At 34.1% G+C, this 13,683-nt stretch overlaps 2 protein-coding genes across 3 annotated transcripts; both read right to left on the minus strand.

Moving 5' to 3' along the window:
- Window positions 1-579: 579 nt before the first annotated feature.
- Window positions 580-3,904, minus strand: LOC114259945 (small ribosomal subunit protein eS10z). The gene is made up of 5 exons (XM_028199978.2): window positions 3,757-3,904; window positions 3,634-3,682; window positions 3,245-3,533; window positions 1,965-2,100; window positions 580-980 (listed from the first exon to the last, which is right to left on the minus strand). The coding sequence occupies exons 1-5, from the start codon at window positions 3,757-3,759 to the stop codon at window positions 903-905; spliced, it is 555 nt and encodes a 184-aa protein (XP_028055779.1). The 5' UTR covers window positions 3,760-3,904; the 3' UTR covers window positions 580-902.
- Window positions 3,905-5,278: 1,374 nt separating this feature from the next.
- Window positions 5,279-13,205, minus strand: LCBK2 (Diacylglycerol kinase family protein). Of its 2 annotated transcripts, XM_028199968.2 has the most exons (13): window positions 12,725-13,205; window positions 12,574-12,650; window positions 9,028-9,081; window positions 8,883-8,942; window positions 7,869-7,946; window positions 7,682-7,728; window positions 7,532-7,572; window positions 7,287-7,371; window positions 7,074-7,188; window positions 6,825-6,947; window positions 6,618-6,718; window positions 5,682-5,752; window positions 5,279-5,556 (listed from the first exon to the last, which is right to left on the minus strand). In XM_028199968.2, exons 1-13 carry the CDS (start codon window positions 12,882-12,884, stop codon window positions 5,552-5,554), a joined length of 1,017 nt encoding a protein of 338 aa, XP_028055769.2. In that variant the 5' UTR covers window positions 12,885-13,205; the 3' UTR covers window positions 5,279-5,551. The 2 variants fall into 2 exon arrangements, with proteins under 2 accessions (XP_028055769.2, XP_028055760.2); XM_028199959.2 differs by having other exon boundaries at window positions 5,279-5,752; window positions 12,725-13,190.
- Window positions 13,206-13,683: the final 478 nt, after the last annotated feature.

Genomic DNA, 13,683 nt, shown 5'->3' on the forward strand with positions numbered 1-13,683 from the left:
CTACGTAACAACAGCGAAATGAATGATCGAAAATGCTACCCTTACTACAATGTCACACAGACCACGCAGCACTACCCCACCCAAAAAACCCAAAACCCTAACAGTCAACGTTGAAAATGTGTATCACTGTAACATGTAACTTACCAAAAATGAAGGTGATCCCTTTAAAATAGACCCAATCAAATAAGAGAGGACATAAATGACCACAGCTAACTACCAAACTTAGAAAATAGGATCACATAGATCTAAACCTCTCCACCAATAAGACTTAGCCGGTCATCATTTCAAAAGTGAGACTGATTAGTATAGTTGTTTCTTAAATGGGATTTATTGATAAATATTCCTTCAAAAAATTAGTTTAAAGTTTAAATTAAAATAATAATAAAAGGAACGCTTTACACAGTTTCCTTTTTGGTTTTAAATATAGTACAAATTTTGATCCTAATAAATGGGAGTCATAATTTATCCATTTAGTTTTAAAATAAAAATTAATATCTGAACAAAATGCAATGATTCAATATCAACTATCAAACTAAAGGTATAGTCAGTTCAAAAATAAAATAAAATAACATAAAGGTGTAGCCAAACTATAGAATTTGTTCATTAATTGATATCCAAACAAAAATATGATGTGCACTTGCAAAAAGTGGCGTGAATAGAAGCTAAATTTAATGGCAACCACAATAATATCTGAAGCAATAACTTAAACTGGGAATGTATTAACTAGCTAGCTCTTGCTCATATCCTCAAAAGCCAAAAAAAGAACAGAGATGGATATCCCAATACAAACTTAACAAAGCACCCACAAGTCATTTTAACTTTATCCTAAGGCACAATAACACCTCAACTTTGGCAAACTATGTCAAAGCAGCCAAAACTGAGAGCTTAATAGCATCTCTTGCTTAAGCCGAACTTCCACTAGCAGGCCCGGCACCAAAACCACCACCACCGCGACCGAACCCAGGCCTTCCACCTGGACCCTGCAGATGCATTACCAAGAAAATTGAATAAAACAATAAAATAATCCGAAGCCAATTACATATCTAAAATAGGAAAATGAATTAGCAAACAATGTCATCCACATATATCTCAAACACAAGTCTATTGTTTTTACCAAAATGTGCTATAATGGCTAATGAGGGACAAGATTTTCAATGGCACACTGTCTGAGGAAGAAGATAGTCAGTCGTTCCTCATGTTCTAGTACTTCCTAGTTCCTTCAATTATGTGCCATCCAGTTTACATGGGGATATGGGTTTATTCTACAGATCTAGTTTACATTTGTTGCACCTCTTGGAGCTTTTATAATAACTTTCTTTTTTTAAATAATTATTCCTCTCATAGGTTACCTAATAAATAAAAAAGGTGCACAATATGACAAAAAGTCCCACTAAAAAACCAAAAAGAAAGGGAAATGGTGGTATGCCCAACCGCACACAGATTACTTCATCCGTTCAAACCATTCAATTTCTCCTAGGGGCAAGACTGTAATGGAAGAAAAAATTACTTGCACCAGAGCCTAGCACTTCTCACAGAGTATTTACATGAACACTCGGGGCAAGACTTAAGTGCTTACCATTATAGTTCAGACATCAAAGATAAAAGAGCAATTTGAAGGTTAAACTCACGAGAATCACCCTCTCCCAACACACACACACAAGATGGTGAGTAAGGCTGCCCTACCTGCTACCTGTTCCCAATCTTGCTCTATGTGAGAGCTTTGTGCACTCAGTAATAGAGTTTATCATGTATCCACTATACACCAAAAGTTTCACTGACACATTATGCAATGTCTAACATGATTCTTCTTACGGCATGACAGGTTAACAAAACAAAGATAGTTTACATGCACTTGGCAATCACACTGACAATTCTTAAACAATGTTCAGGTCAGACATTAAGATATTAAAAATGTCTTATTACAATTCACAACATTGTAAGCGAAAACAAATTAAAGAGATTACCCTAAATGACGGTTGGTAATCAGCTGGAGCTCCTCCCTTTTCACCAAACTCGCCAGGAGGCCCTCCTCTTGGACCTCCACGGTAACCATCACGATCACCAAACCTTGGCCTATCTCCTTCAAATCTAGGTGGACCACTGCAAATTGCACAAATCAAAACATCCAAATTAATGAAGAAAACTTAGATAAACCAATATTCACAAAAATAACACAGAGAAACAAAAGCAACAGTTAGAATAAACATATAGCACCTTAACATATTAGTTTTTCATTTTTTAAAGTCAAGTTCAATTGGTCATGCACAATAAGCTAAACTAACCAGAATGAACAAAATGAGCTGAAATCATATATCATAGCCATTACACTAACATAAATCAACAAAATCATATTAAAACAGGTAAAGTTACCACCAAATTAACAAACACACACATTGCAGTTGGCAGTCAAATAATTGAGAGGCAATTGCAAGATGAAAAAATGTCCACAAACACTTAACAAAAGGCAATGGATATCCAAATGCTAGAGCTGGAATGACTGGAAAATGCACACAAAGCAAAACCCAGAAATCATCACCATCAGGCATCAAATAATAATCAAAGCCTTATCAAATGAAGTAGAAAATTATATAAACTATCCAATTGCCTCAGCTATATCACACAAAAATTCCATATAACCCACTTGTTATCTCAAAAAATAACCAAACCTATCATAACTAACGAACAACTTATGGTTTAATCAGTCCATTTGGAAGACCAGGTGAGAAATGGAAGGAAAAGATTATGGCTTCTCACCTAGATAAGAAAAAAATATAAATGAAATGATTGAGGTTTCTCACCATTCTCTTTGGACGAACATCAAACCAAAAAGGACAAGTCTTTTTGTTTTCTTCGTTTTGTATTTAGATGAGCAATCTAGTTATTATTAAATACTATATATATAAGAACCAGTTTTTTTATTTCTCATCACTTTTGGTGAGAAACAAAACATGAGTTTTAAGAGAATTCTCTTTCTCACACAATTTATCACCTCCTTGATAATCCAAACAAGTAATAAGAGACCCATTTCTCTCCATTTGTTTTCTTTTCTGGCCAATCCTCAAATTCCAAACTGGTTGTTAGAACTAAGTTAGCAACTAGTATACTACCAAACACCCAAAACAGATAACAATCTACAATAATGCTGACAAAAATAAAAATCTGATATGTACAACTATATTTGTATTCCATTCAATTGGACGAAATCAACAAGGTAACAAATTGTAGATCATGTATATTATATTACCGTGGACGATCACCAGGTGGACCACCACCGAAACGACCACCGGCCGGAATAGGACGGGCCGCTCTCTTGAGGGTATTGGGAACGATCTCAGATGGCAAATTGAGATAAGTTCTGAGAAATTCAATGCCATCGTTGGTCAAATACCAGTAATAGTGCATCCAAGCGAAGGTTTCTCGCACGTACTCCTTAGATTTGAAGCTCTGCATGAGCTTGATGACCTGTAGGTTGGGCACATCGATATCTGGGTGCTTCGCGAGGTTGTAATCTTTCTTTGCATAGCACACACCCTCTACATACACAAACAACAATCATATATATATATATATATAGAGAGAGAGAGAGAGAGAGAGAGAGATTGAAGTGAGAGAAGCGAATAAAAAAGTGAAGACCTTGAAAGAGGTATTTGGAGATCTCTCTGCGATTCTTCTCTGGAATGATCTGAACAAAAAGGAAGAAGAAAGATTTATACATATACATAGAGATGATGATTATGATGATGATGATGATCTTACCATTGTTGAAGTGGAGAAGGAGACTCTGAAGGGGCACAATCAAATGCAAGCTCTCTCTCTATCTCCTCTCTTGCTGCTAAATTGGAACAAACCCTAGATTTTGTAGTTTCTCCAAGGTGAGACTTTTATATAAAAAAAAAACCCTAGCAAAATTATATACCCAGACGCCGTCGTTTTGGATGCCGAATTGATTATTGATTATTGATTATTGATTATTGATTCTCTCTTTTGTGTTTGTTGTTTTGAAAATTAATTATTTTAATTAAGTTTTTTTACTTTTTATAAATTTACATGTATAAAAGTCGAGATTTTTTTAATTATTATAACATGTTGACAAAATAAGTTATTAATTTGGAAATAAAATGACCCTAATTGAAAAATGCAAAGTAATTGTTAAAGGCATTATCTAATTTGTTTAGCATTTATAAGTAAATTTATTTGTTTAAAAAAATTGATTAATGATGTGATTGTAATTTAAATTTTTTAATTTATTTGGCAAAATAAAAAGAGTAAGATTTTCTTTAGTTACAAAATATTTTTTAAAATTTATTTAAAATTCTTGAATATGCACGAAGAAGAGAATCTCATCTCTCTGTCTTAATTATAAATTTAAAGACATTCTAAACTTTTACAACAAAAAATTATATATATTTGACCAAAATGTTCAAATTATCAAAAATTTCACCGAATAAATTTATAACTTAATTAAATCTTAAACAGTTATATAGGTAATTCGGTTGGATATGCTCCAAGCCAAACAACTTCCTTCACAGTTCCGCTCAAAATGAGGCAACAATTTTCATCATATATAGGGTTATTTTGGAAAGTTGACTTTTAGTCACTTTTTTTGATTTGTAGCAAAAGTTAAAAGTTAACTTTTTTATTTTTTTTTTCATTTGAGAAGTTGATTTTTAGCCAACGGTGAAATTACAATTTTATCCTCATGGGTCAAAATGTGTTACATAGGTGAAGTTGTAAATATTTTAAATAAATAGGAATAGTTTAGTCATTTTATTATGATTTGACATCATAAACAAACATTAATCAAAAAAGCCAAAAAGTCACTTTTTACTAACTTCCCAAATCATTTGTGTAAAAAAGCCAAAAGCTTGGTTAAAAGCCAAAAAATCACTTTTTATCATCTTTCCAAAATAAGCCATAATAAAATAGTGAACCTACTGGCCTATTTTGGCAACAAGGTTAAAAATTAACTTTTTAACTTTTTTAAATCCCATCATTTCTCTATTTATTTTTATTTTTTTTGCATATTTTTTCTCAAAAAAATCAAAAAATTAACTTTTACCCTACTTTTCAAAATAGACTTTAGTACAGTTCCTAATAGTTGAAAACAGATAATCAAAAAACAAAAAATAAAAATCTCACTCAAGTTTCCCAACTAGCATTTATCAAAAAAAAAAAAGAAGAAGAAGAAGAAGCTATAACCAACCCAAATGAATTACACCAAACAGGGCCGAGATTTGTGGCAACCCAGTAGTAAACGATGAATTTATACTAGTTGTTATGAACCACAAAATTCTAGTAGTAATTCATCACAAAGAAAACATTTCATTGTTTACAGTTGTTTCTGTTCATGATTCAACAATATAATCCACAAAACAAAATAATTGCAGGAAAAGAAGAAAAAAATAAAAAATAAAAAGACAAAAAGAGCATACATGTTCGTTACATTTCACAAATTACATACATTTCATAAGTTACATTTCCCCTCTTGCCTTATAATGTTCTCTCTCCCTTTCTCTCGTTATTATGCTGTTCAACCGCTGAGCCAAATGCATCAGTCTGAAGCAAAAACAAACAGGCGCATGAATTTAAATTTGAATGTCTTTTATGTTCACGTCATTGTATCATCTCAATGGCAGCAGGTAAAATAAAAAATTTCCTAGGAAGAAACCCTAGAAATTCACCATCAGACTGCACGTAAATGCTGTTGTTGCTGCTGCTGCCTCCAATCTCCTCAACTTCAATGGAATGTGCACTGCAACAGAAAATAAGAAGCGCACAAGATCAGACACCGCCTTAAGAGCTCTGGATTGGAAATATCTAAATCTTGCTTGCAAGTATATAGCTTGTACAAAAAGCAGATATGGCTATCACTCATAAAAGTGCAAAAATTGTATCCCAAGCAACCCAACACTTAAAGGATAACCTCCAAGTAAAAAGGTATTCTTGAACACACCTGCGATCTGATTCCTGTGTATTTAGTTCTAGATTTTTTAAAGGCTCTTGTTGCTGCCAAGATTAACCTTAAAGTTTGCATACTGTATAAAGGTTGGTCTTTAAGAGAACCATGCAGACCAAATTAGGTACAAACGAAATAAGTTGATATAATCACATAACTTCTACTGTTGTTCACCCATTAATTGTATCTTCAAATATGTCATCACTAACAAACAATAAGAAAGAAGCCAATTGGCTAAACAAAACAGCGCATAAATAGGCGTATGAATCACAGCATGGAAAATAGTTGTAACAAACTTATACTGAGTGAAACTAAACATAATTAGATTAAGAAAGGAAAGAAATTTTAAAAAAGTATAATTTTTCATTGCCTAAATCACAGGGAGATTAGAAGAAGCATTGGCCATATCCAAATCAAGTTGGTTAACGATCTACCACAAAGCTGGTCCATTGAGGGACTACAAGATACAATGTTCGAAGTTGCCTCAAATCACTTTAATGGCCAGGATTTTTTTGACTTTACACGCATTACATATTCATCACCACATGCTTGACACATTTCCTCATCCCTCAGAAATCAGGAAAGAAGAGCAAACTATAGAACTAGCAAAAAAATAAAGCAAACACGGAAACAAAAATTTGGTTTTAGAGAAAGAACGAACCTTCTTGAAAATACATTTTTGACTGATAAATGTGTCCCATTGTACAGCTTATGCAGCTTAAGAATAAAGTCGTACCATTTGAAGTCCTGAAGAATCACCACCTGTACAAAAACAAGTTAAAAGTCAACTTTCCAGGCACAGCCTAAATGGCGTAATGTAGAAGTGTTAGTAAAACATTTAATCATGAATAGTTAGAAAACTTTCTACCTCAAAATTTCCATTTGATGGGTCTGCATTTGGAGTAATCTTCATGCCACCACCAAAGAATTTTGCATTTCCAATGCACAGAGCTGTCACCTTAGAACATACTTCCCATTCACCCTCATTGACCTAAATGAAACACGGTATATGAAGTTTCAACAATATAAATAATAAATTTGAAGAATCATGTAATAAAACACAGCACAAAAAGAGCTGAGAGAATTGATTCAGTAGAGAATATTGGCTTGCACAGACCTTGATCTTAAGGTCCTGGTTATGGTGCCCAAAAAAGGCTTGCAAAGCACCAATAACGTAACATAAGTTTCCAAACCTCTTGTATCTAGATGCGAAATAACCTGCCTTTGCACTCCTGCAAAATGCAAAAGAACATAGCAATGCAATTTTTTAAATCCGCATGTGCTTTTTGACCAAGATCAGTCTAATGTTTTCTTAAGAAGGTAAACCTACAAATGAATATCAGCAACATTTAGGAAGTAGTGTGATTCTCCACTTCCACCAACAATTACTCCAATGTCAATCCGAGATCTCAGCCCTGAAAAGATCTCTATCAGAAGATAAACATGACAGTAACTAGACACAGAAAATGCAAGACTGAGAATAATTATACCACCTCAAACTCATCTATGAATAAAAGCTCTGGCAATGAATAAAATGAATATGAGACAAGGAAGCAAATTGATTAGTGGATTGACCTCTAGCTATGCGTTCGATGGCTTCATGAGTATCATTTTTCCTGATTAAACAAATGACAGCAGACATTTCCATTTAACAGTCTGAAGCAAAAAATAATTATAAAATGGCATATAATATAGCAAATGAAACCTGTAAAAGAAACAACTTACCAGCCAAATGTTCTGGCAAAATCAGATCCAGTCCCCAAGGGAATAAGCTGTAAAGAATGCACAATTATCATATATTACTCTCCAGAACCCAAGCCAAACACATTAATATATGCACTGAACTTTACAGCCAGCAAAGTACATAAGAGAGAAGTCTAAAGTGATATCGGAAAGCTGATAAATCACTTACACCAAGTGCAGTTGTATGGGTAGCCATTGTATCATGATTAGAAACATGTTTCCCTCCCCAGAAGAAGCCATTAACAACCTACAAATATGCAGGCATCTTATCCGTTAAATAGAATTAGCATTGGTAACAAGATTCATGATGATCAATCAAGGGAATAGTTAACCAATGTTGATGCTAAAATCTTGCAAAACCCAATGGAAAGTTTAGCCTCAAGACAGGTCTGTCTTGGCCCATATATTGGTTAAGAATCTAAGATAGCCGAAAGCTTCCATTACAGAGCCGAAGAATTTGTTCATATAGTATATTTTGTTCACACATTATAGTAAGTACAAGCTTTCACAGTTTGTTTGTTTGTTTGTTTTTTTTTTGATAACTTGGTATCCGGCCCTAAGGACCGACTAATATGGGGAACCAATCCCACCACGCACCAGCAGAGGCCCCAATTAAAGTCGGGGCAAAGCCCTGTATGGACTAGCCCCAAGAAATTGTTTGCACCTAGGAGTTTTCAAACCTGAGACCATAGAGGGAGCACACCCTCAGGGCCTAGGCCTTGACCACAAGGTGTCACAGTTGACCATGCATGATACAGTGATCTTTTGTGGCATGTAGGAAATAGATGCACCAGACTTAACATGTTATGGAAAAATAGATTTTAAAGAGCATAAAATTTCATTTAGAAAATAAAATGTTTTGCTTCCTATGGCAAGCACACTTGTTTATTATCTATTTATTCTTTCATTTCAATTGGCATTATTCATTGTGGAAACATCATAAAACCTTCTGACTCACAGGAGATTATAATGTTTCTTCCCATTTATGGCACAAATACATTAAATTGCTTTTGGTCTAATGAGCCACACTAATTGAAAAGTGCTGCAGATGCAATGGATGTCATAACTTTTGACTACATTTGTGACGAAAATAAGAGAAATAAAGAGCATGGAGTTTGATAGATGCAACCAAATTTTTTTTTTTTTTGGGAAGCATTATTTTAAAGAAAGAAAAAAGTTGCACCTCATGAAGAGTTCCATCACCCCCAACAGCAATCACCGCATCAGCACCTTCACGTATAGCCTGCAAAAGAACTTATGTTAACATTTCCACCTAACATACCTGATTCGAGTTTTAAGCACAAACTACAGAGGATCAAGATGCCAACCTCCCTTGTTATGTCAATTGCATGACAAGGACCTGAAGTCAAAGATTCGCATATCTGGTCACAATGTAGAGAAATACTTCACAAAACAAATAAATCTGAAAGCTAATGACTTATCCACAAGATTATATAGCAGAAACAACAAAAGCTATGACAAACATACTAGATGAGATCATAAGAATGATATGGTAAAAGTACAAACACTCAAGTTAAAGTTTAAAACATAATGATATTTTTGTTCACATGAACAGCTCCATATAATTACTAGGGGTGAAATCGGTTCGGTTCGGCCGGGTTTTTTTTCCCCAATTTTCGGACCGAACCGGTTCATTTGGTTCTATACTTATGATAACCAAACAAACCGAAATACGTATATAAACCGCACCAAACCAGTTCATGTGGTTTGGTGCAGTTCGGCCGGTTGTTACAGTTTTTGGCCTCTTTTGTGCTAGCAAAAAATACATCAGTAATTTGAAGAAAAAACATAATAAAATTAAAACAAGTTTGAAAAAAGAACCCCAAATTGCTAAATGCAATGTAGATTTGTGATGGATACCCTGTTCTGGAAAAAATATATATATATACAAAAGGGTTGCTGTAAAAAAATAAAAAAAGTTTGAAAAAAAAGCCCCCAAAGTGCTAAATGCAATGTAGTTATTTGTGATGGATGATATCCATCCAATTCAAGAACCACAAAAAAAAAAAAACAAAAACAAAAACAAAACAAAAGACATATAACAGTAAATATTAATTCAATTCAACGGTTCAAAATTCAGCAAAATCAAAAGGTTGTCAAAAAGGTTTAAAAGGTTAGGGATTTCAAAAAGGTTCAAAAGGCTACGTGTTCAAAATCAAAAATAGGGTTTTCAAAATAAAAAACAAGGACTTCAAATTTACCTTAGTTTGGAGTCAAAATTAATATAGCAACAATAAGATCACTGCAATAAGAGTAAAGACGAAGGACTGTGATAGATCGCCCACGTCCGCGCTTCAGATGTAACAATGAAGAGTGCAACAAATCGTCATGGATGAGAGTGGTGATGAATGAGAAACCCTAAGGCTATGAGAAACCCTGAGGCTGTGAGAAGTTGAAGATGGAGAGAGAGAGAGAGAGACTGTTTATTTACCCACTGTCTCTGTGTGAAAAAAAGGAGGGTTTTTTTTTATATATAAGTGAGGCACATCAATGGCTGTGATTGTGCCACGTGGACAGCTAAGGTGATTAGGGATGTTTGGTGCAATGCGGTGCGGTTCGGCCTTATTTTTAGCAAAACCAAAACCGAAACCGAAAACCATAAAAAATAAAAAATAATCCAATCGACCGCAGCTAGACAAAAAAAACAGACCGAAAACCGTGCGGTTCGGTCGGTTCGATTTATGCAGTTAATCTTTCACCCCTAATAATTACTCAAATGATGCTATGCTAAGGCTCAAATTGTGCCTGAAGGCCACTTGAGCCCACTACAGAAGTTGCTGACAAAAGATCCTGCAAGCTCCACTTAAAGCGCACTTGAAGGCTGTTCAAGTGGATCAGTGTTTTAAAAGGCGCATGCAATGAGGCGCAGCCTTGTGCTTTGAACAGGTTGAGGAGAGGCGCAATACGTAAGGCGTAGCTTAGGCGCTTAGGCGAAAGCTTTTTTTCGAGGCGTGAGGCGTGGACTTCATGGGCTTTACCTATTTTTCTACTCCAACTATTGATTAAGTGCTTTTTTTGTAGGCATACCCACGGGAATTCAAAACTCTTCAATATAAAATAACCAAACATGATCAAAAGATAACAGAAAGTGATAAAAGATTTGATGTTATGCTTTATATCTTTTGTTAGATATTATATTTCTAATTTTTAGATGATTGAATATTATGTTTAAAAATTATCGGAAATAGTTATGATTTTTGAAATTCTACATATATTTGTTATGTTGAAAAGTTTGTCTATTTTATAATTTCGCTTTTCTTCTATTACTTGCGCTTTGCTTTGGTGAGGCGCGCACCTTGTCTCGCGCCTCGCACTTAGGCTATAGGAGACCTTATCACCTCGGTGCGCCTAGAGCCTTTCAAAACACTAGAGTGGAGGCAATGACTCGCATTCTATGGAGATCATGAGTATTCATAAGTTCTTGAAAGACATTTGAAACCTATACTTCTCAATATTTAAAACTATTCTTAAATTTATTTATTTATTTTAAAATCACGGAGGGTTACATGATTGAGTGCTTTTATCAAAGCCCATGCATATTTGCACTACATACCAATACATTGGTCTTTCGTTATCCAAGAGTAAAAGAGATCGTAGTGACAAGTTTCATGGTGCCATCATGAGATGAAGGGTCAATCTTAGGTATTCAGGGCAACAAGAAGTGGGAAGCAAGCAAAGAGATTTGTGGAAGACTGCAAGAATAAGGTTAACCAGTGTTGGCTTGTAAGCCTTTTCTTAAGTCTTGTGACTCTTGATCAATAGTGTATAGTGTAGTATGAATGAATTATTTATGCCTGTGGTTTTATGTGTGGTTTCCATGACTATTGCATGATATGTATCCACGATTTCAATACTTAATTGTTCTATTTTGACCAAAGGGTGTTAACAAGGGTGTTAACTTCTTTATTCATGTCTATTTTCCTAAATGATACTCATGCTATATACCACCCACTCATTCGACTAGGTTCTAGAGCTATAACTGAATTACGCAGCTCACTCAAGTTCTTTCTCACAAATTAAGACTAGTGTTACCAGAAAACGTTGATACCCTATCGAATTATGTTCCAAATGGTAAATTTGGTGATTCAACGCGATCCTATTGTTCCAATATATTTCCTTGAAAAATGCTCCATCCCGCCAATTTTTCACCCCCACACTCCCCCAAATGATGTGGCAAACAATCCTAGCCAATCAACTCTCTTTAAACTCTTCTCTCTCCCTTCAAATTGTTTGCCACACCATTGGAGGGGAGTTTGGGGGAGGGGGAAATTAAGAAAATGTAACATTGCTCATTTACTCTTAGGAGTATAAAAAAAAAATTAAAAAAGTATATATATAATTAACTAAAATCCAAAGTGACAAAACATAAAAAATAAGTCATAATGTTCTTAAAATGGGTTGCCATATGATTAATTTTAAAATATATATATATTGGAAGTCTAATTATTTAAAAAAATTCTATAAACTAAAAGTCCCTTAAATTTTTATAGTATAAATCATACAAGACTACCCTTATTATATCACAATTTAGAGCATGTGTTGTACCGTGTTTCCGTTCCCGTGCCACGTACCAGGACAATTCACACTCCAGGTAACATAGATTGAGACTTTACATACAAAAAACAAGAGTATAGTTGCATTTCCTAAATCATCTTCTCTAGATTTTCTCCATATTCAAAACCATCATTTTCAACAGTGCACACCCCTTACAGAATAATCCATACCTTAGTATGATTTGAGCAATTATCATCGCATTTTAATCCAATCAAAGATCTAACATTTCAAACAACAATACACAAATTAACACTGCAGTTTTCCCAGAATCAACAAAATGAATCGAAGTGCAAACTCACATTACATTCCGAACCAAGCCGAGAGCTCAGATACGGCAGTAGAGTCTTCCATTCCTTCCCCGTCCGACCACTAGCACCTGAATCGATTACAAAAATCCTCAAAAACTTCAAAAATCCAAATCAAAGAATCTAGAGAGGGAGAGAGAGTAACCTCGGGGATTGACGACGAAGACGATATCACGGCGGCGAAAGGAGGAGCCACCGCCGTGAGAAATAGTACGGTCGGCGGAGATGTCAGGAGCCATGGGTTGCTCCGCCCTGAAAACCGAGGGTTTGGCCATTGCTACCACCGCTATACCGTAATAAACCATTACATGTATATATATACATATATACGATGATGATGATGATGATTACGATTCGTATTAGTAGTTTTTAAGAGAAAAAGCAAGATATATATTCGATTATTCGATTAAGCTTTTTATGAACTTTCTGGAGAAGAAGATGATGAAACTAATCCTCAGATTTGAGGTGATTAAATGACACTAATGGAGTTTTGACTGAGATTTCCCAAACGAGGCCTAATTCTTTGTAATTGTCACCGGTATGGTATGGCGTTCTTATGGATTACTTCGATGCTGAGTTAATTAGTTCGATGATTACAATTACATTGTTTTAGTAAATTACGTTTTGTCCCCCAAATATGGTTTTATTCTCAATTTATTCCTTAAAAAAAAAAGGTTACCTTCAATTTGGTTCTTCAATTCGTACCCAACTTTATTTCAAATATACTTTATTCTTTTGCCTTTGTTATAAATAATTACTATTATTCTCATTATATTTTAGAGTAAATTTTTTTTTTTTGTGTTTATATTTGGAGTAAAATATAATGAGAATAGCTGGCTTGGTTCTCATTTTCTAAAAATAGTTTTCAAAAAATTTTACTTTCTTATTTTTTGTATTATTTTGTTTTTACTGAATTTTTTTAATATTTTATGCGAATTTTTTACTTTTAGACACACCTAACATAAATACACCTAAAAAGTAAAAAAATTGTAAAAAAAATCTTTTAAAAATTCACTAAATATCAAAAATATAAAAAAAAATACAAGAATTCAGTATATTTTTATATTTTTATGTATTTCTTAATTTTTTAAATATTTTTTTACA

The sequence above is a fragment of the Camellia sinensis genome, chromosome 2 (assembly GCF_055761805.1).
Source record: "Camellia sinensis isolate YWXY chromosome 2, ASM5576180v1, whole genome shotgun sequence".
Taxonomy (NCBI): domain Eukaryota; kingdom Viridiplantae; phylum Streptophyta; class Magnoliopsida; order Ericales; family Theaceae; genus Camellia; species Camellia sinensis.

Excerpts from the sequence above, each read along its gene's own strand:
- LOC114259945 (XM_028199978.2), bottom strand. Across the intron at positions 2,101-3,244 it reads CCACCTGGTGATCGTCCACG|TGGTCCACCTAGATTTGAAG; the intron begins GTAATATAATAT and ends TGCAATTTGCAG. Across the intron at positions 981-1,964 it reads ATTACCAACCGTCATTTAGG|GGTCCAGGTGGAAGGCCTGG; the intron begins GTAATCTCTTTA and ends ATGCATCTGCAG.
- LCBK2 (XM_028199959.2), bottom strand. The coding sequence starts at position 12,884 with ATGGTTTATTACGGTATAGCGGTGGTAGCAATGGCCAAACCCTCGGTT. Across the intron at positions 8,943-9,027 it reads CAATTGACATAACAAGGGAG|GCTATACGTGAAGGTGCTGA; the intron begins GTTGGCATCTTG and ends GTTCTTTTGCAG. Across the intron at positions 6,719-6,824 it reads CATCAAATGGAAATTTTGAG|GTGGTGATTCTTCAGGACTT; the intron begins GTAGAAAGTTTT and ends GTTTTTGTACAG.